Genomic DNA, 22916 nt, shown 5'->3' with positions numbered 1-22916 from the left:
AATCTGTTTGGTCCTCGTTGTTTTCTGGTGTTTGTCAGCCTGGCTGGCTCAAAATGGAGCCTGTGTGAAGCCTTTGGAGAGAGTTGAGCCACATAGCTTCCGTGGACCGAGAGAAAAAGAAACCTCCATGCAAAAATACATGATAGTTTACCGCAGTGGTTGTGGCCATTTGTTGCAGACAACTCCGACTACAGCCCCACCGCTTATAGCAGGTGGAGAGAGGTAGAGGGGACGAGAATGTGCTTGGCTGTAATGAGCTCCATGATTCAACAGGCAGCTCATGTAGAGAATGGCACTTGACATGAGATACTGGAGGGCTGCAGACACCATTACAACCATACTCTAGAGTGACTCAATGCCTGCACGAGAGAGGAGTGGTGAGGAGGGAGAAAGAGATGCACACAAATAAGAGAGCAGATAAGGATTTGGTGTTAGATGCTCTCACAATCTCAGACAGAAGGTGTTAGGAGAAGCATCTGAAAAGCTGAACCTGAAAAAACAAGGGAAATTATAGTGAAACTTTAATGACTTCACCTTCAAAAACTACAGTTGAAGTTTGGAGTACTGACAGGTTCAAATCAATCAATAATCCTTAGAATGAATGGAACACAATCTTTATTACGCAGGCATAGACAGACATCAAGTGCACTTCCTTATGTCAACAGCTGCATACAAGACAATTGTGACTAGTAAGTCTGCAAATTACATTACCAATCATGCTACAAGCATACCGCCTGAATTTACTACTCATAATGCAACGTTTTATAGCTAGGTTTGGAAGTCTGGTGGGTCTCCCCACCGCGACCCATTATAAATGAGACCTCCAAATTTCACTGAGAATATTTCCATTTGTTGAGCTTCGCTGGACATCAGCCCCAGGAGCTGGCCCAAAGTCAAAACCACCTGGAAATTTCAAATCTCTGCACACTTCCGAGTCATAAATCCAACTTTCACCACCTGCAGATCACAATAACCCAACCATCACTGCAATCTTCACCGGGCGAGTGCACAACATCTATCTGATTCAAAGTGCGAATGACAGGCATGGCTCTGGTGATGGTGGTACAGCCACCCGTCAGCTGACCTGCCGACGTGAATGAAGAACAAAGTAGTACGATTTTCATTAGCCTCTTCGTCAAACCTCGGTGTAATCGTACGCACGTGAAGTGTGTGTGTGTAGGAGGACCTCCCCTTCAACCCACCGCCCCCCCCCCCCCGAGGAGAGGGGGTTGGTAGTTCAAAGACAGCCAAACCTACCTATACTATACACCCAGCAACCAAATACAGAAACAGAACTAAAATTTAAAACAGTTGATCAAAAAGCTAAGTAATCTTAGTGAGTAAACAGTGTCATCTTTAAAATTGTTCCAAGTAAAAATTCAACCATTTCGAATGCCCTATGAAATGTATGAAGTTTTCTATGCTGGTTTGGACTGGAAATTTCAACCATTAAACAAAGGAAATACTAACTGAAATACATTAAAAAAAAGCAAAACGGTAGAAAGGGCAAACTCTATGGGTCCTGATACACAATAAAGCTAATAAGACTTGTGCAGACAGTGATGTAGCTTAAGGAAGAACACTGGTTCCTAACTAACACCAATAAAGTTGCTGGAACACTTGCTGTGTGTGTGTGGTCCCCTGCTCTCAATTAAAGAACCGTTGTGTCTCATTTTTGCTGCTCCCATCTAGGCCTTCTCCAAGGACTTGTAGTATTCAGTCAGGACTGCCCACGCTTTCACTGCCATGAAGCCTTCTGGTGGGTTCTCTCCTTCCTGCGCTAACTTACGCATGCGCGTCCCAGAGATAAAGTCAAAATCTTCGTGGCTTTAAATCAGAAAACAGAATGCAAGAATTAAAAAGAAAAATGGAACTAACTCAACTGAGCAAAAAATGCTTTATATAACCAAACATTTTTTATTTTTGGCATAATTTCCTTTGTTTTGAAACCAAAAAGGCAGTAAACAATTTATATAATAGGCTGGGTGAGACTGTAAACTTTCATAGCATGCAGTGAAAATAGTTAATGTCTTTAAAGCTAATTCAGTGCAGCCCTTTTATAAATCATGGCTGATGAGATCACTTCCCTCTTGAAACATCTTTTTAAAAAGACTTTCCTTTTCTGAGGGTTTGTTGCCCTCTAATTTCTTCCCCTCTTTCTCCTCTTGTGGTCTGCAGCTGAGATGGTGGGTGGCCAATCTGTTTCTAGACCTCTGCCAGTGCGACTCGAAGGCTGCCTGCGAGGAGGCATGCAATGGTCAGCCCCGTGAGGCCTCTCCCTCTGTGGGAAAACACCCGGCCTTCAGGATCAACCTCTGTAAAGTAATGCAGCAGAGATCGGAAACTTGAAACGGCCCCTCATCACTGTGCACCATCACATATTGGTGCTTGGTTTTGAAGTTACCACTTATTCATTTTAACCCTTTCTGGACTTTTAAGGGGGCGGGGTCAGATTTGAGAACGTCAAGACGTGCATTTACGAGGCGCTTGTCTGATGGAATTCTTGAAAAGTGCGATATAAATCCAAGCCTTTCTTTTAGTTTCCACGACCACCGAATGTCTCAAAGCACTTTACAGCCAATGAAGCACTTTTGGAGTGTAGTCATTGTTGTAATGTGGGAAACGCGGTAGCCAATTTGCAAACAGCAATGTGATAATGGCCAGATAATCTGTTTTTGTTATGTTGGTTGAGGGATAAATATTGGCTAGGACATCGGGGATAACTCCCTTGCTGCTCTTCGAAATAGTGCTAAGGATCTTTTACGTCCACCCAAGACGGCCAACGAGGGATCATAGATCGTAGAACCACAAGCAGCACCTCTGCAGCTTAGAATATCGCTGCACATGGAAAGGTATCTTCACCTACAGCAGCTTAATGCCCGATACAGCTATTTAGAAACATAGGAATGGGGGTAGACCATTCAGTCACCCGAGCCTGTCCAACATTCAATTGGATCAGGGCTGGTCTGCACCTCAACGCCATTTACCCGCCTTTGATCCATATCCCTTGATACCCTTAACTAACAAAAATCTATCGATCTCCGTCTTGAAAGTTTCAATTGACCTGCAAGTGTCTACCAGCCCAAGGGTCTAGACTTGCACGAGTGAGCAGGTAGATGATGCCCCAGTACATATCGCAGTATTTTGATGTACATCAATTTCTGGAGTGGTGTGGTGGCTCCAGAGGTTATACTGGATCTAGTACCCCAAAATCCAAGTCATCAATTGGAGTTGTTGGCAGTGACGAGACAGCAGCTAAAGCACAGTGCATTTCTGCAAACTCTTCCAGTTGTAAATTCAGCCCAAAACTTTTAATAAATGAATGATATACAGTGCTTCAGTAAAAATAAAATTGGGTATTTAGTGTTAGTCGATATCAGCTAGCCCTGGAGGTTGAATTGATTATTTGAAAAATATGTATTTCCCCTATTAAAGTTAGTCTCTTTTCTCAATTAGATCTCCCCACATCACGGGCAGGCCAAGAGGAGGAACCTTCAACTTCTGAACAGTCCTGATTATAAAATCAAATTGCACTAGTCATGTACTGAACGACATACTTACTGTTCAGGGTCATAATAGTCCATGCATTTCTTCCCCTTGTTATACGCAGCCACACGGAATGGCACAATTTCCAGGGACAGTAGGCCTGGGGCCATGGTCAGTACTTTCGCCCCATGCGTTGGCTCATACAAGTCCTTCTTGGTTTCCGGATGAGGCATGCCTGCGGGGTCTCGGCCCACAATGTAGAAATTAGCTCCTGCAATCATGCGGGACCTACAGTGCCATTGGACCTGTGACGATAAATGGGCAAAGAGAATTGGACGATATAAACTATTCGTTTTTCTTTCATTTTTGAAACGCTCTCGTACTTGGACAATATTGCAATCAAAGAACTTGCAGCTGAAGTTTTAAATACTTCAAGTCTTTCTGGGATAACTTTGTAGCCTTCCCAGGGGTCTGCCCATTAGCCATACTGTGCAAAGGATCCATTCAATTACCTCAATTTCCATCAAGTACTTCAAATTACTGCCGTTTCCTTAAAGTTCTCAAAAGGAGGTGGTGGGGGAAGAAAGAGATCTCTTTCCAAGGTGCCCTGAAGTATTGCTATGGCAACTGCTGGGCTTGTTCACAATTGCAGTTCAGAGAGGGAACATCCATTTGAGGGCAAATTCTCTTAAAATATGAAGTACTTAACCCTTCCTGTGTCTTGTCTGTCCTGTGGTGTGCAGTTTAAAATAAGAGCTACAACTGGAAACATAACCAGTAGGGCTCCTCACAGGACCAGGAAACAGATGCGAGCAAGTGCCACAAAGCACAAGGCGAGGGAACTCTCTCAAAGTCGACCAGACAGCATCAATTCCTCTAGTTGCCTGTTTGCACCCCATGGAGAGGGAACACGAAGGTGAAATTGGCCGTAGCCAATAACAGAATCGGAGCGAATCAACAGCCCGATTTTCATTCCATTGATGCTACTGGCAAAGGCCAGTTTCATCTTCCAACTCTCTCAGTAACTGGAACCGCCCATCAAGGTCTCACTAACTTTGCAAATTGGAACTCAATCCACTTTGACTTCCTGAAGGGACAGAGCTCCCCAGAAGACAGCAAGGGCCAGCCAAAGTGCCTTACCCCAGTCCAAATGCATCCTCCCCCCTCCTCAATAGATGGGGCAGGCATTGTGTATGGATTATTAACAAGTTTATTGGGTATGAAGTGAATAGTGACAGTGTTATGACTTCTGGATATCATTCACTCAAACGATGTCCCTTGCAGGGAGTTGGAAGAACATGATCTATCTTCCCTGAGTTCACTCTCTCCCCTCCGATCTACCCCACCCCCTCCACCCATGTCTCGCTCTCTCTCTCCTCCCCCTCCCCTGGGCCCACCGCTCTCGGCCCCAGGCCTACCTGGGTTGGGTTGGGGGGGTGGGGTGGGGGGAAGAGGGCCAAGGTCTGAGCGGCAAAGAGAGTCAGCGAATCTCAGGTCCTGCTTCTCGGCACCACGTGGAGGGAATGATTCGGGCCGAGAGGGGGGGGCGGAGCTTAGACACATGTCTGTCAAAAAAGTGCAGTACAAATAGTTAGTTATAAATATCTAATTTTCTGCATGGATGCTGAGCTGCTCAATCGTTTTTTGTTGAAATTTGGCTCGAAGCAATTTTGTGTCAGATGGCATCAGAGATAAAATTAGAATATGCTCAGGAACCATCTGAATCAAGTGAATGTTGAACCACAAAAGCCGAACCTGTGGAATACAAGTCAGAGGAAGCGGAGAGAAACTACAGTTCCCTGGTGAGACTGCACCTTAAATACTGAGTCCAGTTCTGGTCGACAAACAAGGGGAACAAGCCTGGAGTGCAAGAGAGAACCACAGGCTTGTTCCCTGGTGTCAGAGGTCAGGGTTATAAGAAAGGACGAGACAGACTTGGGACATTCAGTCTAAAATGGAGTCTGAGAAATGATCGTTTACAGCTATAACGGATAAGGCAAAACAGGAATATTCCTTTAAATTAAACTATAAAAAAAAGTGTAGGACAAGAGGGTACAAGGTGAAGTCTGACTGGTATCTATTGTAAATTGCAGACCAGATTGGTTGCAATGAATAAATTAGCTCAATTTTGCAAGGCGAGCGAACTAACTCTCTAATTCTATCTGCGCCATACACCTGCAAAGCTAACTTACTCATATCTGGCAGTGAATGGATCATGCACAAAGTATCAGAATGTATTTTCCCAGGGTGCTTTCAAGAGTTAGAAAGTGAATTTTCTACAGTATTGCACTCTAGGTGTGAAATGTCCGGTTCTCAATGTACTGTTTTGCTGTTGAGAATGCCAAGCACATCATACCAATCTGCCATCTGTACAGACTACCAGCACAGGATGTGGAGACTGTCAAATCCACAAATCTGGCAGCGTCAACCACAAACTATTCTGGAAATGAGACATTACGGGCGGATTCAACAAAAAAATAGGCAGCACATGGATATGATTAGTCAAAATCCGTGCTCGGATGAAGAGGCATTCTATAGCGTCAAGAGAGATTTTACGCCTAATGTAATAGCAATTCACACTTGTAACCAATCTCGAGGCCTGGCAGCCTTAGTTCCTATTCTAGAATTTGACAGCTGTGCCATTAATTCCAGCGATTGTTCACTCCTACAGGAGAAGCACAATAGTGAGGCTAGACATTGAATGATTAACCACAAACAAGTGTGCACGGGTGATCTAGTCAAGTGTGCTGCTATCACAACTTGTCCAGTTATATTGGCTTCGTAAATTATCCACGAGGACACTTTGGGGGAGAAACTGCGGTCGTTTGCACCTCCCATTAAGGCCCCCGGAGGCGCCAACGGGGCACAAACGATTTTTCGCCTGGGTGCAGTGCCACTAACATCCGCGGGAGTTTACCAGCAGCGGTAACCGGTAGTGCCCTGCTTTGCAATGCTGGTGAGGATGACGTCATCACCGTGTACAGCGACCCGTTTTTGCCCCGGGGCAGTAATTCAGGATGCGCCTCCTGAAGCTGCAGCGAGTGATGACAGCGACAGCTTCAGGGGGGCACGTACCGGGCTGTAGGCTGCCTGGGGGCACTAGTTAAAGGGGAGTTGGCGGGCGCAAGCAAAAAAAATCGGCCCGTTGCATCGTGAAACACAGGGTCCGTCCGTGCTGCGATCTGGCAGCCTGGCACTCCGCTCGAATGCTGGGCTGGTGGCACGGCACCCCGGTGGCCTAGGTAGGGACCCGCAGAGTCGGCAGCTTGACCCTCCACTTTAATGAAAGGGGGGGGCCCCTTCAACGCGGTAGCACGTAGCGCTGCACCCCTCTCCGTGTGCCTCTCGGGGGGGGGGGGAACACACGATGACCCCAATATCGCGAGCGAGATGGGACTGCCACATCTGGCGCAGAAACTTCCGCCTCGCGGCTGAACCGCCCCCATACGAGGCGCTACGCAATTTATCCCTTAAATGCTTTGGAGGAGAATAGGAAATGACCAACTACATTACCCAAGTGAGAACACTTACAAAAAAAAATCAACTCTGCGACAATACCTCCCAACCCCGCGACCTCTGCCACCTAGAAAGACAAGGACAGCAGGTGCATGGGAGCACCACCACTCCAAATTCCCCTCCAAGTCATACTCCATCCTGACTTGGAAATATATTGGCCGTTCCTCCATTGTCGCTGGGTCAAAGTCCTGGAACTCCCTCCCCACAAGCACTGGGGTAGCACCTTCACCAGGGACTGCAGTGGTTCAAGGCACTGGCTCACCATCAGTTTCTCAAAGGCAATTAGGGATGGGCAATAAATGCTGGCCTTACCAGAGACACCCACATCCCGTGAACGAATAGAAAAAAAGCACATGATGCACTATACACACATACATATCTCCACGAGTAAACTGGGGATCATTCTTTAAGTTAAGCATAACACATGGTTCTTTTATCCTCATGCAAATTGTGAGGAAGACACAAGAAATCTGCAAAGGATATAGACAGGCTAAGTGAGTGGGCAAATATGTGGCAGATGGAGTATAATGTGGGAAAATATGAGATTATCCACTTTGGCAGAAAAAATAGAAAAGCTAATTATAATTTAAATAAAGAAAAATTGCAGAGTGCTGCAGTACAGAGGGACCTGGGGGTCCTTGTGCACGAAACACAAAAAGTTAGTATGCAGGTACAACAAGTAATCAGGAAGGCAAATAGAATGTTGGCTTTTATTGCAAGGGGGATGGAGTATAAAAGCAGAGAAGTCCTGCTACAACTGTACAGGGTATTGGTGAGGCCACACCTAGAGTACTGTGGGCAGTTTTGGTCTCCATATTTAAGAAAGGATATGCTTGTATTGGAGAAGGTTCACTAGGTTGATTCCAGAGATGAGGGGGTTGACTTATGAAGATAGGTTGAGTAGCTAGGGCCTATACTCATTGGAGTGAAGAATGAGAGGTGATGTTATCGAAACATGTAAGATAATGAGGGAGCTCGACAAGGTAGATGCAGAGAGGATATTTCCACTCATAGGGGAAACTAAAACTAGGGGACATAGTCTCAGAATAAGGAGCCGCCCATTTAAAACTGAGATGAGGAGGAATTTCTTCCCTCAGAGGGTTGTAAATTATGGGGAATTATCTGCCCCAGAGAACTGTGGAGGCTGAGTCACTGAATATAGTTAAGGTGCAGATAGACAGATTTTTAAGCGCTATGGGAATAACGGGTTATGGGGAGTGGGCAGGGAAGTGGAGCCGAGTCCATGATCAGATCAGCCATGATCTTAATAAAGGGGCCAAATAGCCTATTCCTGCTCCTATTTCTTATGTTCTTGTATTCTTAAAGTGCTGGGGTAAATCTGTTACTGACAAGATATCCTCTACAAAAGTGTAAAAGATGAACACCCAAGGACAGCGATTAAGGTATTGTTTCATATTTCCTAGGTTATGGGTGTCAGACCAGCCAAAGGACATCGCTCCAACCCACCTACTGTTTCATTTCAGTTTACAAACAGCAGTTGTTGTAAAAGTTAGCTATGAGGAGGAGGAGAAATCAATGGCGAACTGGGAGATTTTAAAATCAGAATACCATAGAACATTCCTCGCACCTTCTGTTCTGACAACGCCACCTTCCATACTACTCCTCCCGATATGTCTTCCTTTTTCCTAAACCGAGGATTCCCCTCTACCGAGGTTGACATGACCCTCGGTCGTGTACGTTCTAGTTCCCACACTTCTGCTCTCACCCCTTCCCCTTCCTCCCAGAACCACGATAGGGTTCCCCTTGTCCTCACCTTTCACCCCACCAGCCTCCACATTCAACAGATCATCCGCCATTCTCCAGCGTGATCCCACCACCAAACACATCAACCCTTCCCCTCCTGCCTTCCGATGGGACCGCTCCCTCCGTGACACCATGGTCCACTCCGCAATTACCCCTCCTCCTCTGCCCGTGCACGCGCAGGAGATGCAACACCTGCCCTTTTACCTCCTCCGTTCCCACTGTCCAGAGTCCCAAACACTCCTTCCAGGTGAAACAGCAATTTACTTGTACTTCTTTCAATTTAGTATACTGTATTCGCTGATCACGATGTGGTCTCCTCTACATTGGGGAGACCAAATGCAGAACACCTCAGTTCAGTCCGTAAGTGTGACCCCGAGCTTCCGGTTGCCTGTCACTTTAATTCTCCGCTCCACTCCCACTCTGATTCTCCATCCTCGGTCTCCTACACTGTTCCAATGAAGCTCAATGTAAGCTCGAGGAACAGCACCTCATCTTTCGTTTAGGCACTTTACAGCCTTCCGGACTCAACATCGAGTTCAACAATTTCAGACTGTAACCCCTGCCCCAATGTTTTTTTCTGTTTCTACCCTCTACCACAGCAATGTTGATGATTTTTCCATTTACACCCTATCTAGACGCATCTTTTGTTTCTTAACTTGTTCCATTACCATCTCCTTTTGCCTTGTACCATCATCCTTTTTGTCTCTTAATCTCTTCTGCCTTCCATCCAATCACAGATCTTTCCTTTTGTTCTTTCCTCCCTTTCCCTGCTCCTACACTTGCTTAAAAACCTGTAACATCTCCACTTTTTTCAGTTCTGACAAACTATCATCGACCTAAAACGTTAACTGTTTCTCTCTCCAAGGATGCTGCCTGACCCGCTGAACATTTGCAGCATTTTCCGTTTTTACCTCACAGCTTGAACTCTTTTGAAGGGGACTGCTGGGTTGTTTGCCCAAGACCCTACAGCGTCAAAATATCCCAAGTCTTGACAGCGTAGGTAAGGTGACTAGTCATTTTCTCAAGACCTGGACTAAAAGGACAATGTAATTTTCAACTCTCCGTTTCACTTAGAATGTGATTTCCTTCAGTTTTCACTCAATCTTCAGATTTGCTGCTAATGTTTCAGTATTTGTATCATGGTTAATCTTGCCTTCCCCCTCTCTTCCCCCCTTCCACCCAACATCAAAATCTATATAATATGGTGACAAGTGTACTTGGGTAGATTCCATTAAAGATGTTGATGTTTCATATAATTCAATATAGATTCGTACAAGGACAGAATATATGACTTTAAAATGAGGATTGAATGATGTCTGCACAACCCTGGGCCAATTATCCCCCGCCCTCTAATCCCACTTCATTTGGTCTTTAACTACCCGTGAGCCACGCCACGGGATATCGACTAATATCATAGAATTAGTGGAGGCCATCCGGCACTTCATGCCTATGCCCGTCTTTAAGAAAGTACTATCCGATTAGTTCCACTCCCAAGCTCTTCTCCCCCACAGTCCTGCAATATTTTCCATATATAACTCCAGAATAAAGCCATTGTCGGGTCTTATCTGACAATATTCCTTTGGAGGACTGTAAGTATCAAACTAACCTGAAATATTACAGAGGAAAATACATTTGACTATGATTAGATGTAGAACACCACAAAATTACCGGGCATGTATCTATAATAATTATAAAAATCTATCAAGTAAACAGCCTCCATTAACATACATGCCTTCCAGCTGCTGTAGGACTGCAAAATATGTTTTTTTTTTAAAAAGCACATACTATTTCTACTGTTTTCAGTTTAAATCGCCCATTTAGCTTCTTCTGTGGCCTTTCATTAAATGCAAGCCCCCTTTTCCTTTGGGAATCACTCACTGCATGTGCCCAAGTGCATTTTAAGTTGATTGGTGAGATGAATATGAAATAAAGTGATCCAGGACTTGGAGCATCTGGCTGCCTTGGCAGGTGACTCACAACAAATTCAAAAAACATTGGGACACATTTTGGCAAAAGTTCACTGAGCTTTTGATCCTTTAGATGCAATGCCTAATGTAAATTGCTAAACTTCACTGGTACACCACATCTGGTCAGGCTCATGCCCTCGTACACAGCCTGAAGTCAACATTGCGGTGAGGGTTAAGCCAGTGAAATCTTGGGAATGTAATGCTTTTTTTTGCCCTCCTTTTGGAAACTTTTAAAATAATTGCTGATGTCGCTATATACATTTTAATCTGGTGGAGTTTTGAGGAGGAAAAATGACTGAAGCACACTACTTATATAAATCATGCTAAATATTGCACAGCACTTTCCAAGGGTTTATTTACCGAATCGGATTTGAACTTGCTGAATTACTGCTATCAAAATATTTATAGAACTACCACATGATACCTGATGCAAATACAAACATTTGAAAAATGCAGTGGACTCCGTAATTTATCAGAAACATAGAAAATTGTTGCCCTTCGAGCCTGCACTACCATTCAATATGATCATGGCTGATCATGCAACTTCAGTATCCCATTCTTGCTTTCTCTCCATACTCCTTGATCTCTTTAGCCATAAGGGTCACATCTAACTCCCTTTTGAATATATCTAACGAACTGACCTCAACAACTTCGTGGTAGAGAATTTCACAGGTTCACAATTCTCTGAGCGAAGAAGTTCTCCTCCTCTCGGTCCTAAATGGCTTACCCCTTATCCTTAGACTGTGACCCCTGGCTCTGGACTTCTCCAACATCGAGAATATTCTTCCTGCATCTAACCTGTCCAATCCTGTCAGAATTTTATATGTTTCTATGAGATCCCCTCTCATTCTTCTAAATTCCAGTGAATATATGCCTAGTCGATCCAGTCTTTCTTCATATGTCAGTCCTGCTATCCCGGGAATCAGTCTGGTGAACCTTCGCTAAACTCCCTCAATAGCAAGAATGTCCTTCCTCAGATTAGGAGACCAAAACTGTGCACAATATTGCAGGTGGGGCCTCGCCAAGACCCTGTACAATTGCAGCAAGACTAACCTGCTCCTATACTCAAATCCCCTAGCTATGAAGGCCAACATGCCATTTGCCTTCTTCGCCGCCTGCTGTACCTGCATGCCAACTTTCAATGACTGATGTACCAGGTCCTGTTGCACCTCCCCTTTTACTAATCTGTCACCATTCAGATAATAATCTGCCTTCCTGTTTTTGCCCCCAAAGTGGATAACCTCACATTTATCCACATTATACTGCATCTGCCATGCATTTGCCCACTCACCTAATCCGTCCAAGTCACCCTGCAGCCTCTTAGCATCCTCCTCACAACTCACATTGCCACCCAGTTTAGTGTCATCTGCAAACTTGGAGATATTACATTCAATTCCTTCGTCTAAATCATTAATATATATTGTAAATAGCTGGGGTCCCAGCACTGAACCTTGCAGTTCCCCATTAGTCACTGCCTACCACTTTTTGCTTCCTGACTGCCAACCAGTTCTCTATCCATGTCAATACATTACCTCCAATCCCATGTGCCTTAATTTTACACACTTGTGTGGGACCTTGTCAAACGCCTTTTGAAAATCTAAATACACCACATCCACTGGTTCTCCCTTGTCCACTCTACTAGTTACATCCTCAAAAAATTCTAGAAGATTTGTCAAGCACGATTTCCCTTTCATAAATCCATGCTGACTTGGACCGATCCTGTCACTGCTTTGTAAATGCGCTATTACATCTTTAATAATTGATTCCAACATTTTCCCCACTACCGGTGTCAGGCTAACCGGTCTATAATTCCGTTTTCTCTCTCCCTCCTTTTTTAAAAAGTGGTGTTACATTAGCTACCCTTCAGTGCATAGGAACTGATCCAGAGTCGATAGACAGTTGGAAAATGATAACCAATGCATCCACTATTTCTAGGGCCACTTCTTTAAGTACTCTGGGATGCAGACCATCAGGCCCTGGGGATTTATTGGCCTTCAACCCCATCAATTTCCCTAACACAATTTCCTGACTAATAAGGATTTCCTTCAGTTTCTCCTTCTCGCTAGACGCTCGGTCCCCTAGTATTTACGGAAGGTTATTTATGTCTTCTTTCGTGAAGACGATTAACGTAAACAGGTACCAATGACAAGTACACAGGAACTAGATTTGACAAGTGTTTTCTGATCAGATTTGCTAATCCACTGATGAGAAAGTCCTTTCAGTGGGACCTGGTTTCTGAAAGAACATAAAATTTGGATTTAATCTCATTTATTGCTGCTGTTCTTTTACAATTGCTACAGGGAGAATTGTCAGTTCTTTTGACAGCAAGGTGGATTTAATTCCTTTTAACCCTTATGGAGAAAAACCAGGGCAGCAGGACTAATTGGATAGCTCTTTCAAAGAGCCAACACAGGCACAATGGGCCAAATGGCCTCCTTCTGTGCTGCAAGATTCTATGACTACTATATAAAAACAATTAAATATTCTTGTACTTGGCATTGTGTTTTGGAACTGAACGCTCCTTGGGTACAGAGCAAAACAGTCTATATAGAGGCTTGACTAACCAATATATTTGAAAAAACATATTGTCACATATCGAGAGCCATATTGTTCAGCCATGAACTTGTTGAATAGCGGTGCAGGCTCGAAGGGCCGAATGTCCTACTCCTGCACCTATTTTCTATGTTTCTATGAGAGGCACAATACTCCTGTGCTCTTAAGCGTGCTATTGCAGACAACTTCTTAAAAAGATTATTCATTACAAATCGGGGTTGGGAAAGGGCGAGGGAGAAGGAAAGTCACCTCGGTTGGTCCAGCATACATCATGGGAGATGGGAAGATGGCCACGACAGTAGATTCTCGTTTAAGTATCCCCTCCTCCAACACAGCAGCATGCTGCTTCATTCTCCATATTAGAGGTACGTCATCATCTTTCGTCCAACCGCCGAGTGGGTGAAGAAGAAGAACTGGACGCCTGTAGCCACGTTCAATCAACTGCTGAAAGGTGTCCTGCATCAACAGAGCATGGCCATTGTGCACTGGGTTGCGTAGTTGAAATGCGAAGACAGCATCTAGGAGGGTGGAAACAATTAGTACACATTTACGTCACTGGAAAGATACATTTTAGAAATATTTTAATTATCACCGCCACTCCCCGGAAACCCTCTCCGGGGTGGTCCACAGCCCGACCCAGTCAGTAAAGCTCTCTGGAATAGTACACCACGCACATCATGCTCTAAGGCCTGGAGTCACCGCTTGGCTGCAATTCCCTCGATATTGGTATAACCGGCACAAAAGATTGCGGACTTTTAAGCGCAAATTGCGTTCAGCGCAACTCGAGTTTGTGATCATTTCCGCTAAAGATCGTGCTAGAAGCCAGCCCCATCCACAAAACTGATCCCGCTCGCAGGGCGAATTAATCACCATTGGCAGTTTCCGCTAATTGTGCTCGTTTGCGGGCCTTCGAGGAAGCTCCAAAATTTAAGCTGGATCTTTTGGGTGCAAGAATATTTTGAAAGGTTTTGAATGAAATTTATATTTCAAATTTATTAAGGTTACTGACTACAGTGCCCCAATCTAACTAGGAAATAGCTTTGTATGTTATTTTTTAAATCATTTTCAGTCATTGAAAATCAGGTTTCTCACAGGTGGTGGATTGACACTGCGATTTAAACTCTTTATTTTTTGTTATAAACCCATTTTCAGCTGTATTGATCAAAATTTACCAAGTTATCACTTGTAAATACATCGTCATTATTTAAAGTAATTTTTTTAAGTTGTAAAACGCTGCCTGATTGCAGTCAGATTTTAAAATTTCATTTATTCGTTCACAGGATGTGGGCGTCGCAGGCGAGGCCAGCATTTATTGCCCATCCCTAGTTGCCCTAGAGAAGGAGGTGGTGAGCCGCCACTTCAGGGGGAAGTTAAGGGGCCAAGTTTCGGCCTGAGTTGCTCCTGTTTTTTTGGAGCAACTGGTTTAGAATGGAGTATCTTAGAAATTGCAATTCTCGGCATTTAGTTTGCTCCAGTTCTAGTCAGTTAGAACAGTTTCAGTTTGGAACAGATTTTTTTTCTCAAAAGGGGGCGTGTCCGGCCACTTACGCCCGTTTTGAAAGTTTAGGCAGTGAAAACTTACTCCAAACTAACTTAGAATGGAGTAAGTGTAGATTTTTGTACGCTCAGAAAAACCTTGTCTACACTTAGAAAATCAGGTGTAGGTTACACAAATCAGGTGTAGGGAATGGGGGGGGGGGTTTAAAGGGAAGTGAGGGAGTGCGGGTCGGATCCGGGTGGGAGGGAGGTCGGGTCGGTTCGTGTCGGGGGGGGGGGGGGCAGAGGGAGGTCGGGTCGGGTCAGTTCGTGTCGGGGGGAGGGAGGTCAGGTCCGGGTGGGGGGGGTCGGGAGCGCGGGTCGGGTCAAGGGGCTGGTGGGTAGGGAGGTCGGGTCGGGTAGGTGCGGGGGTGGGAGAGGGTGGTCAGGTCGGGGGGAGCGCGGGTCGGGTCCAGTCCGGGGGGTCGGGGGAAGCAGGAGTCGGGTCGGTGTCGCGGGGGGGGGGGGGGGGGGAGCGGGAGTCGAGTCGGGTCGGGAGGAAGCAGGAGCTGGGCGTGGGAGCTGAGCCTTATCCAAGGGGCTGCGTGCTTCGGGCCCCTCCCACACAGTTTTGGGCGCCTGAAGCTACTGCACTTGCATGCTCACTGTCACGCGCATGTGCAGAGGTCCCAGCACTGCTTTCAGTGCAGGGACCTAGCTCCGCCCCCCGCAGCTCATGCTGCGCCGCGCCCAGCTCCAGAGGACCTGCAGGGAGCCGGAGAATAGGTATGGTTTTTTTAGGTGCACTTTGTGGCGCGAAAAACGGGCGTCCAGGTTGGGGCTGCGCCATTCTAGGCGCGGCCCGAAGCTTGGGCCCTAAGAGTCAACCATATTGCTGTGGGTCTGGAGTCACATGTCAGCCAGACTGGGTAGAGACGGCAGATTTCCTTCCCCAAAGGACATTAGTGACCTGGATAGGTTTTTACAATCCGGGGGCCACTTTTCAAAATGAGCACAATTTGCGCCGCAATCGCTGCTTGCACTCCAAACGGAAACTCTACCCCCAAGAGTTTAACACGTGCCAGTGCCTTAGAACTGAAGAGCAATTGCAATACATATTAAATCATTCTTAAATATTTTAAAGTTTAATGCTATTCCCTTTTGCAGTGCCCTCAGCCAGACATGAGCACATACTTCCACATAACTTGTGTGTTTAAACTTCTGGTTTGCATTCATTACTCGTGATTGCTGCAGTATTTTCCACCAACTCAAAGAACGAGCCAGTTGGGTTGTACACGATTCACGAGAATTACAGATGAGGAAGGCCATTCATTCTGACAAACCCTACAGATCCCCCTCCTACGTGCAGCATCCAAATGTTTCTTGAAATGATTTTTTTCCTTCACTACTCTATCCAGATACTGATCACTGTGTAAACAATTTCCTGTTACTAGTCCTAAATTATCCTTCCATCAGCTTGAATCTGTGTCAATTTGAAGTAATGTTACAGGTCTGCTTTTTTATCTTTGACGACCGTACATTGGAGCGAGTCTTTGGCTTAGTGACAGCATTGCTGCCTCAGAGTCAAGAGGGCTGAGGGTTTGAACCCAGTCCTGGGCAGCCGCAGCGATTGGAGACTAAAATATGGTCCCTAAAAACTGCAGTTGACATCCAGCAGGGTACTCGTGATTGGACAGAGTGACCACTGGCTCAGTGGTAAGTGCTCCCCCGCACCCCCCCTCGGATTCAGAAGGGGTGTATTTCGGACCCCACTCCAGTCAGCCTAGGTGAGCTCTGAATAACATCCAGTGGGGGTACTGGGTGCAGGTAGCCCGCCCCTATCGCAAAGGCTCTGCAGCCACGATTGCAGCCCTCCTAGGCGAAGGTACTCCAAACATAAAAACCGTGAGGAAGGCAACAGGAAACCACCTCAGCTCCACTTCCCTAGTAAGTGTCTCAGGAATATCGTGAGACGTGAGTTAGGACCTGCCCTGAAGCACAACAAAACGGACGGATGGAGTTCCCCAACATACCTCTATAAGACGACTTCTCAAACGCCTCTGTTCCAGGCTGTAATGCCCAAGTTTCTCCCATATTTTCTTATAACTCAGACATCCAGCACTACAGATCAACTGTACTTGGAAGTGCCTCCACCATTTGACTGTCTCCTGTGGCCTGAACTGAATGTACAGCACTATACAATTTGAGCATGATGTCTCCTACTGTTTTGGCTATATAGTTCAACATCAGCTTTGCTGACTGGACATGTTGAGCATCCAAGTGTACTAACGCTTCTTGGTTTCTTGAGTGTCAGCTGGCCTCACTGTGGCCTCGGAGTCAAAAGGACTGAGTTTCTTCCACACTTCAAAAATAGAATCATAGAAGAGTTACAGCATAGGAGGCGGCCATTCGGCCTATCGTGCTCTCTGCAAGAACACTTCAACTGGTTTAACCCGTAGCCCTGCAAAATTTTTGCTTTCAGGTACTTATCCACTTCCCTTTTGAAAGCCACGATTGAGTCTGCCTCCACCACCCTTTCAGGCAGTGCATTCCAGATCCAAACCACTCACTGCGCAAAAAAAGTTTTTCCTCATGTCGCCTTTTGTTCTTTTGCCAATCTCTTAAATCTGTGTCCTCTGGTTCTTGCCCTTTCTGCCAATGGGAACAGTTTCTCTCTATCTAGACCCATCAAGATTTTGAACATCTCCATCAAAACTCCTCTCAACCATGTCTGCTCCAAGGAGAACAACCCAGCTTCTCTAGTTTATCCACGCACCTGAAGTCACTCATCCCTGCAACCATTCTCGTAAATCTTTTCTACACCCTTTCTAAAGCTTTCACATCCTTTCTAAAAAGCAATGCCAAAGAACCGGACTCAATACTCCATGAGGCCGAACTAGATTTAAGTATATAATCCAAGGTGACACTACAGTGTAGCACTGAGGGAGTGTTAGTCAGTTATCTATCATATTGCTGTTTGTGGGACCTTGCTGTGTGTGTGTGTGTAAATTGTCTGACACGTTTATGAACTGCTTTGGGATGTCCAGAGTTCTTGAAAGGTGCTATATAAGGCAAGTCGTATTTTTTCTTTCAACCTCCTTTGCTATTTCAATATTATTCATGAATTTACACGTGTCGACAATTTTCCCTTCCTATTTGCAGTGATTTACACTTGTCTGCATCAGGTTGTATTTGCAATGGTTCTGCTCACTTGTAAATGTTGTCCAACTCATTTCCTGCACTGTATCATCAGAAACCATTGCCTCAACTCACTTGAATTTTGGTCAATTTGCATTGTGTATTTGAATTAAAGTTATTGATGTAAATTTCTAATAGTAGCAGTTCCAAAGTTAACCAACCCCTGGACACACCACTCACCTCCCCAATATCTCAAAAACTTGCTGTGTTCTGCCCTTCAGCCATTTCTCATCCATTACCAAGATTTAGAAATACAGAAAATAGATGCAGGTAAAGGCCTTTCGGCCCTTCGAGCCTGAACCACCATTCAATATAATCATGGCTGATCATGCAACTTCAGTACCCCATTCCTGTTTTCTCTCCATACCCCTTGATCTCTTTAGCCGTAAGGGCCACTTCTAACTCCCTTTTGAATATATCGAACAAACTGGCTTCAACAACTTTCTGTGGTAGAGAATTCCACAGGTTCACAATTCTCTGAGTGAAGAAGTTTCTCCTTATCTCAGTCCTAAATGGCTTACCCCTTATCTTTAGACTGTGACCTCTGGTTCTGGACTTCCCTAACATCGAGAACATTCTTCTTGCATCTAACCTTTCCAATCCCGTCTGAATTTTATATGTTTGTATGAGATCCCCTCTCATTCTTCTAAATTCCAGTGAATAGAAGCCTAGTTGATCCAGTCTTTCTTCATGTCAGTCCTGCCATCCCGGAAATCAGTCTGGTCAACCTTCGCTGCACTCCCTCAATAGCAAGAATGTCCTTTCTCAGATTAGGAGACCAAAACTGTACACAATACTCCAGGTGTGGCCTCATCAAGGCCCTGTACAACTGCAGTAAGACCTCCCTGCTCCTAGACTCAAATCCCCTCGCTATGAAGGCCAACATGTCATTTGCCTTCTTCACTGCCTGCTGTACCTGCATGCCAACTTTCAATGACTGATGTACCATGACACCCAGTCTCGTTGCACTTCCCCTTTTCCTAATCTGTCACCATTCAGATAATATTCTGCCTTCCTGTTTTTGCCACCAGAGTGGATAACCTCACATTTACCCACATTATACTGCATCTGCCATGCATTTGCCCACTCACCTAACCTGTCCTAGTCACCCTGCAGCCTCTTAGCATCCTCCTGACCGCTCACACTGCCACCCAGCTTAGTGTCATCTGCAAACTTGGAGATATTACATTCAATTCCTTTGTCTAAATCATTAATGTATATTGTAAATAGCTGGGGTCCCAGCACTGAACATTGTGGTACCCCACTAGTCACTGCCTGCCATTCTGAAAAGGACCTGTTTATTCCTACTCTTTGCTTCCTGTCTGCCAACCAGTTCTCTATCCACGTCAATACATTACCCCCAATACCATGTGCCTTAATTTTGCACCCTGACTCCCCACTGCTGGGAGCTTAACCAGTAGTCTTTCATGGTCCAGCCATCATGGTGTGCGGCAGGCTTGATAGAACAGTTGGGTCTTTTCCTGTCCGTCGGTTTCGTATGTTCATCAGTTTCGTAACTATCAATATCTTGAAAGGCCATGGTCCAGGCTACTCAGCCAGTCGTCTTCTCCTCCCCTCACCTCAGGAAATGAAATGTTTTGTTTTTTGTGCCATGGCCCATCCAGTGAGCCAGAACAAAAGAGTGTACAATTCGAGACAAAGCCCTGAAACTTATGACCTGTTTAGGCAATGTTATTCTGTAGCTTCATGTGGAATAGGAAATGCTGAAGGGTACTTGGGAGGGACAGCCATGTCCTAGAGTAATTGCTCGTGAGGATCAGTACTAACCATATTCCTTCCGTGACACAAATAGAAGATCGAACCAAGAAATTTGGCTAAGGCTTAAAAAGCTTGTAAGATAATATTTTGAGGAACAGCAAAAGATCAGCCATGATCTAATTGAATGACAGAAAAGGCACGAGGGGCTGAATGAGCCTGTTCCTATGCTCCGAAGACCATTAGGCCTAAACAAACCTGTCCCCTTTTCACAAAGCAATGACACCACCTACCCACTTTGTCACCAAATCCCTTTGTTGGTCTCTCTCCACAAATGCAACTAATGGTCACTCAAACCCATTCATATCGTCTGCTTCAAAGTCCTCCCACAACTCCATTACTATCCTGGGGAAAATGCAGCTTAATTTCCCTCCTGACTCTTAACTTCCCAATTTATACCTGGCCACCTGGTTCCGAGACCTTTCACCCCAGTAAACACTTTGTACAGCAGCTATCATACTCTCCTGGGTCAGTCAATAATAAATCTTCGTATCATTGTTGGTCTAATCACAAATTGCATCGCCACTTCGAGTCTGACCATGAGTAATGGCCATCTGTTGCTGTTCAATATGACAGCTGTTGGCAAAAAAAGAAACAAATGCAAAGCTATAAACTGGAACGTGGAAAAAGGAAAAGAACATTCTAAGATGTTCCACAGCAATAACAACACAGACGATGTCAACAAACATACTTATGACATCATCCAATATATTGCTGCCCTGTAAAAGTCTCCAGAATCAGAATTATTACATATGGTTACCAGGTGGATAGTCCATTTAAACTCAGAACCGCAGCAATATTAAAAACGATGTAACCTGACTTTGTTGAGAAACAGAATCTTGTAATTACAAGAACAATATGGTCCGAAGACGAGTGCAGGTTGAACCTCCCTTGACCTGGATAAGGGATTTTGCCGGTCGGGGGTGGGGGTCATGTTAAATTGGGTGGTACGGGTACTGAGCAAGGGGATATCGGGGCTAGCTGCCTTGTGGCCGGGAGTGCGGCAGCGATATCGTTGGGGGCGGGGGCGTGGTGGTGGATCGCGGGGTCAGACAGTGATTGTAGGAGCTGGCAGCGAGGAAGGACTTCAATTTATTCATGTCAGAGTTCTGCACATGCGCCATCCGGTGGCTGGGAATGGTTATGGCCGAGGAGCTGGTTCCAGATAAGGGAGTTCTGGATAAAGGAGGTTCAACCTAAACTGCTGACCGAACAAGGGCTCCAAACACGCATTCTTTTTTGAATGCACATGGTCGCTTCAAGACCCCGATAGGCAGTTAGCATCAAACAGTGAAAATTCAGTTGGATAATGTTGCATAGTGACCCTACACCATGAAGAGACAATGGAATCAATGCGAACACTCAAGTTGATGGAAGGTCATGCACAAAAGGTGGCAAACAAAGCCACGTAGTAAGACAACATTTAAAAAAGACTGCATTCAATGATTTACGCATTTAGCTTTCGAGCAAGATATGGGATACTTGCCCTCAAACTATCACTTGTTGTTACCCTGGGGGCGGATTTCCCGGAGCGACGGCAATGGTGGCGGTGAGGTCTTCCGGGAGGGCAGTTAGCCTCCAGCGCCCGCGGGGGTTTTCGGGGCTAATTTTGCAGCACCGCCCGGAAGAGCTGCACCGGCGTGCAACGTCACCCTGGTCGCGACATCGGTGCGCTTTTTTGACTCCCACCCAACCCGTACGTCCCGCAGTGCGCCCCACAGTGAACGCCTGGGAAAACGGGCAGTGCAACCTGTACCGACTGCAGAGAGGTCAGTAATGCAATCCCAAGGCAAGTGTGATTGCTTTTTCTTTTAACTTTTTTTGCAATTTATGTTGTGGTGGGAATGTTTGTGTGTGGGGTTTTTCAGGGTTTTTTTTCTCCCCAGGCCCCTCTCGGAGCACTCCCTGGCTGGCTCTTTAGCTCAGGATTTTCCCATGCTAATGACCAAGAGACATCTCCCTTAGCACTGCGCCTCAGACTCAGGGCCCAGCAGCCCAATTTTGATGACTGAGGCGCAAACTGTTCCCGGGCGCAAACCTTTCTGCCCCGCCACCATTACTACCCCAAAATTATCAACGCCGAAAATCCAGCCCCTTGACTTTGCGTTCTTTTCAACCTTGCTCGTGATCTACACTAGCTTTCTTGATATATGCAAAGATCCCTATTATGGCTACCTGCCATAACTCTTAAGGCAGCTTCACCTTAGTATAGATAACCCCACGTGCAGCAACATTAGGAGTTGCATTTTATACATTAATGTGTCAGGTAATCACACATATTGGGCCCAAGTTTCCACACGAATAAAAACGGGCGCCCCTCCGAGCTGGTCGCCCGTTTTTCGCGCCTAAAACGGCGCCTAAAAAAACCCTCCGAATTCTCCACCTCCCTGCAGGTCCTCTGGCCCTCGGCGCAGCGCAGCAGGAGCTGTAGGGGGCGGAGCTAGGACCCTGCGCCGAAAACAGTGCCGGGAGCTCTGCACATGCGTGTTACAGTGGGCACGCAAGTGCAGTAGCTCCAGGCGCCCGAAACTGTGTGGGAGGGGCCCGAAGCACGCAGCCCCTAGCCCTGGCCGAATGGCCTCACTGGGGCTGCGTGAATAAGGCTCCTCCCACGGCCAGCTCCTGCTTCCTGCCGACTCCCGCTCCCCCCCCACCCCCGACCGGACCCGACTAGACCCGCCTGTCGCTGCCGCTCCTGCTTCCTGCCGACTCCCGCTCCTGCTTCCGCCCCCCCCCCCCCCCGACCGGACCCGACTCGACCCGCCTGTCGCTGCCGCTCCTGCTTCCCCGCCGCTCCTGCTTCCGCCCCCCCCCCCGACTCGACCCGCCTGTCGCTGCCGCTCCTGCTTCCTGCCGACTCCCGCTCCTGCTTCCGCCCCCCCCCCCGACTCGACCCGCCTGTCGCTGCCGCTCCTGCTTCCCCGCCGCTCCTGCTTCCGCCCCCCCCCCGACTCGACCCGCCTGTCGCTGCCGCTCCTGCTTCCACCCCCCCCCCCGACCGGACCCGACTCGACCCGCCTGTCGCTGCCGCTCCTGCTTCCACCCCCCCCCCGACCGGACCCGACTCGACCCACCTGTCGCTGCCGCTCCTGCTTCCCCGCCGCTCCTGCTTCCGCCCCCCCCCACCAACCGGACCGGACCCAACTCGACCCGTCTGCGTCTGCCGCTCCCGCTCCCACC

At 46.5% G+C, this 22916-nt stretch overlaps 1 protein-coding gene across 1 annotated transcript in view; it reads right to left on the bottom strand.

The window, feature by feature from the left end:
• Positions 1–598: 598 nt before the first annotated feature.
• The window catches only part of papss1 (3'-phosphoadenosine 5'-phosphosulfate synthase 1), an 87695-nt gene continuing 65377 nt past the window's right edge, over positions 599–22916 (bottom strand). The window contains exons 10-12 of the mRNA XM_070872579.1: positions 13536–13804; positions 3562–3791; positions 599–1827 (exon numbers count right to left, since the gene is read on the bottom strand). Of these exons, the coding sequence (XP_070728680.1) occupies positions 1689–1827; positions 3562–3791; positions 13536–13804 (638 nt within the window). The 3' untranslated portion in view covers positions 599–1688. The remainder of the gene's footprint in view (positions 1828–3561; positions 3792–13535; positions 13805–22916) is intronic.

This window comes from Pristiophorus japonicus, chromosome 2 (assembly GCF_044704955.1).
Source record: "Pristiophorus japonicus isolate sPriJap1 chromosome 2, sPriJap1.hap1, whole genome shotgun sequence".
Lineage (NCBI taxonomy): Eukaryota > Metazoa > Chordata > Chondrichthyes > Pristiophoridae > Pristiophorus > Pristiophorus japonicus.
The sequence above is the reverse complement of the archived record's forward strand: the minus strand, read 5'-3'. Positions and strand labels throughout refer to the sequence as shown.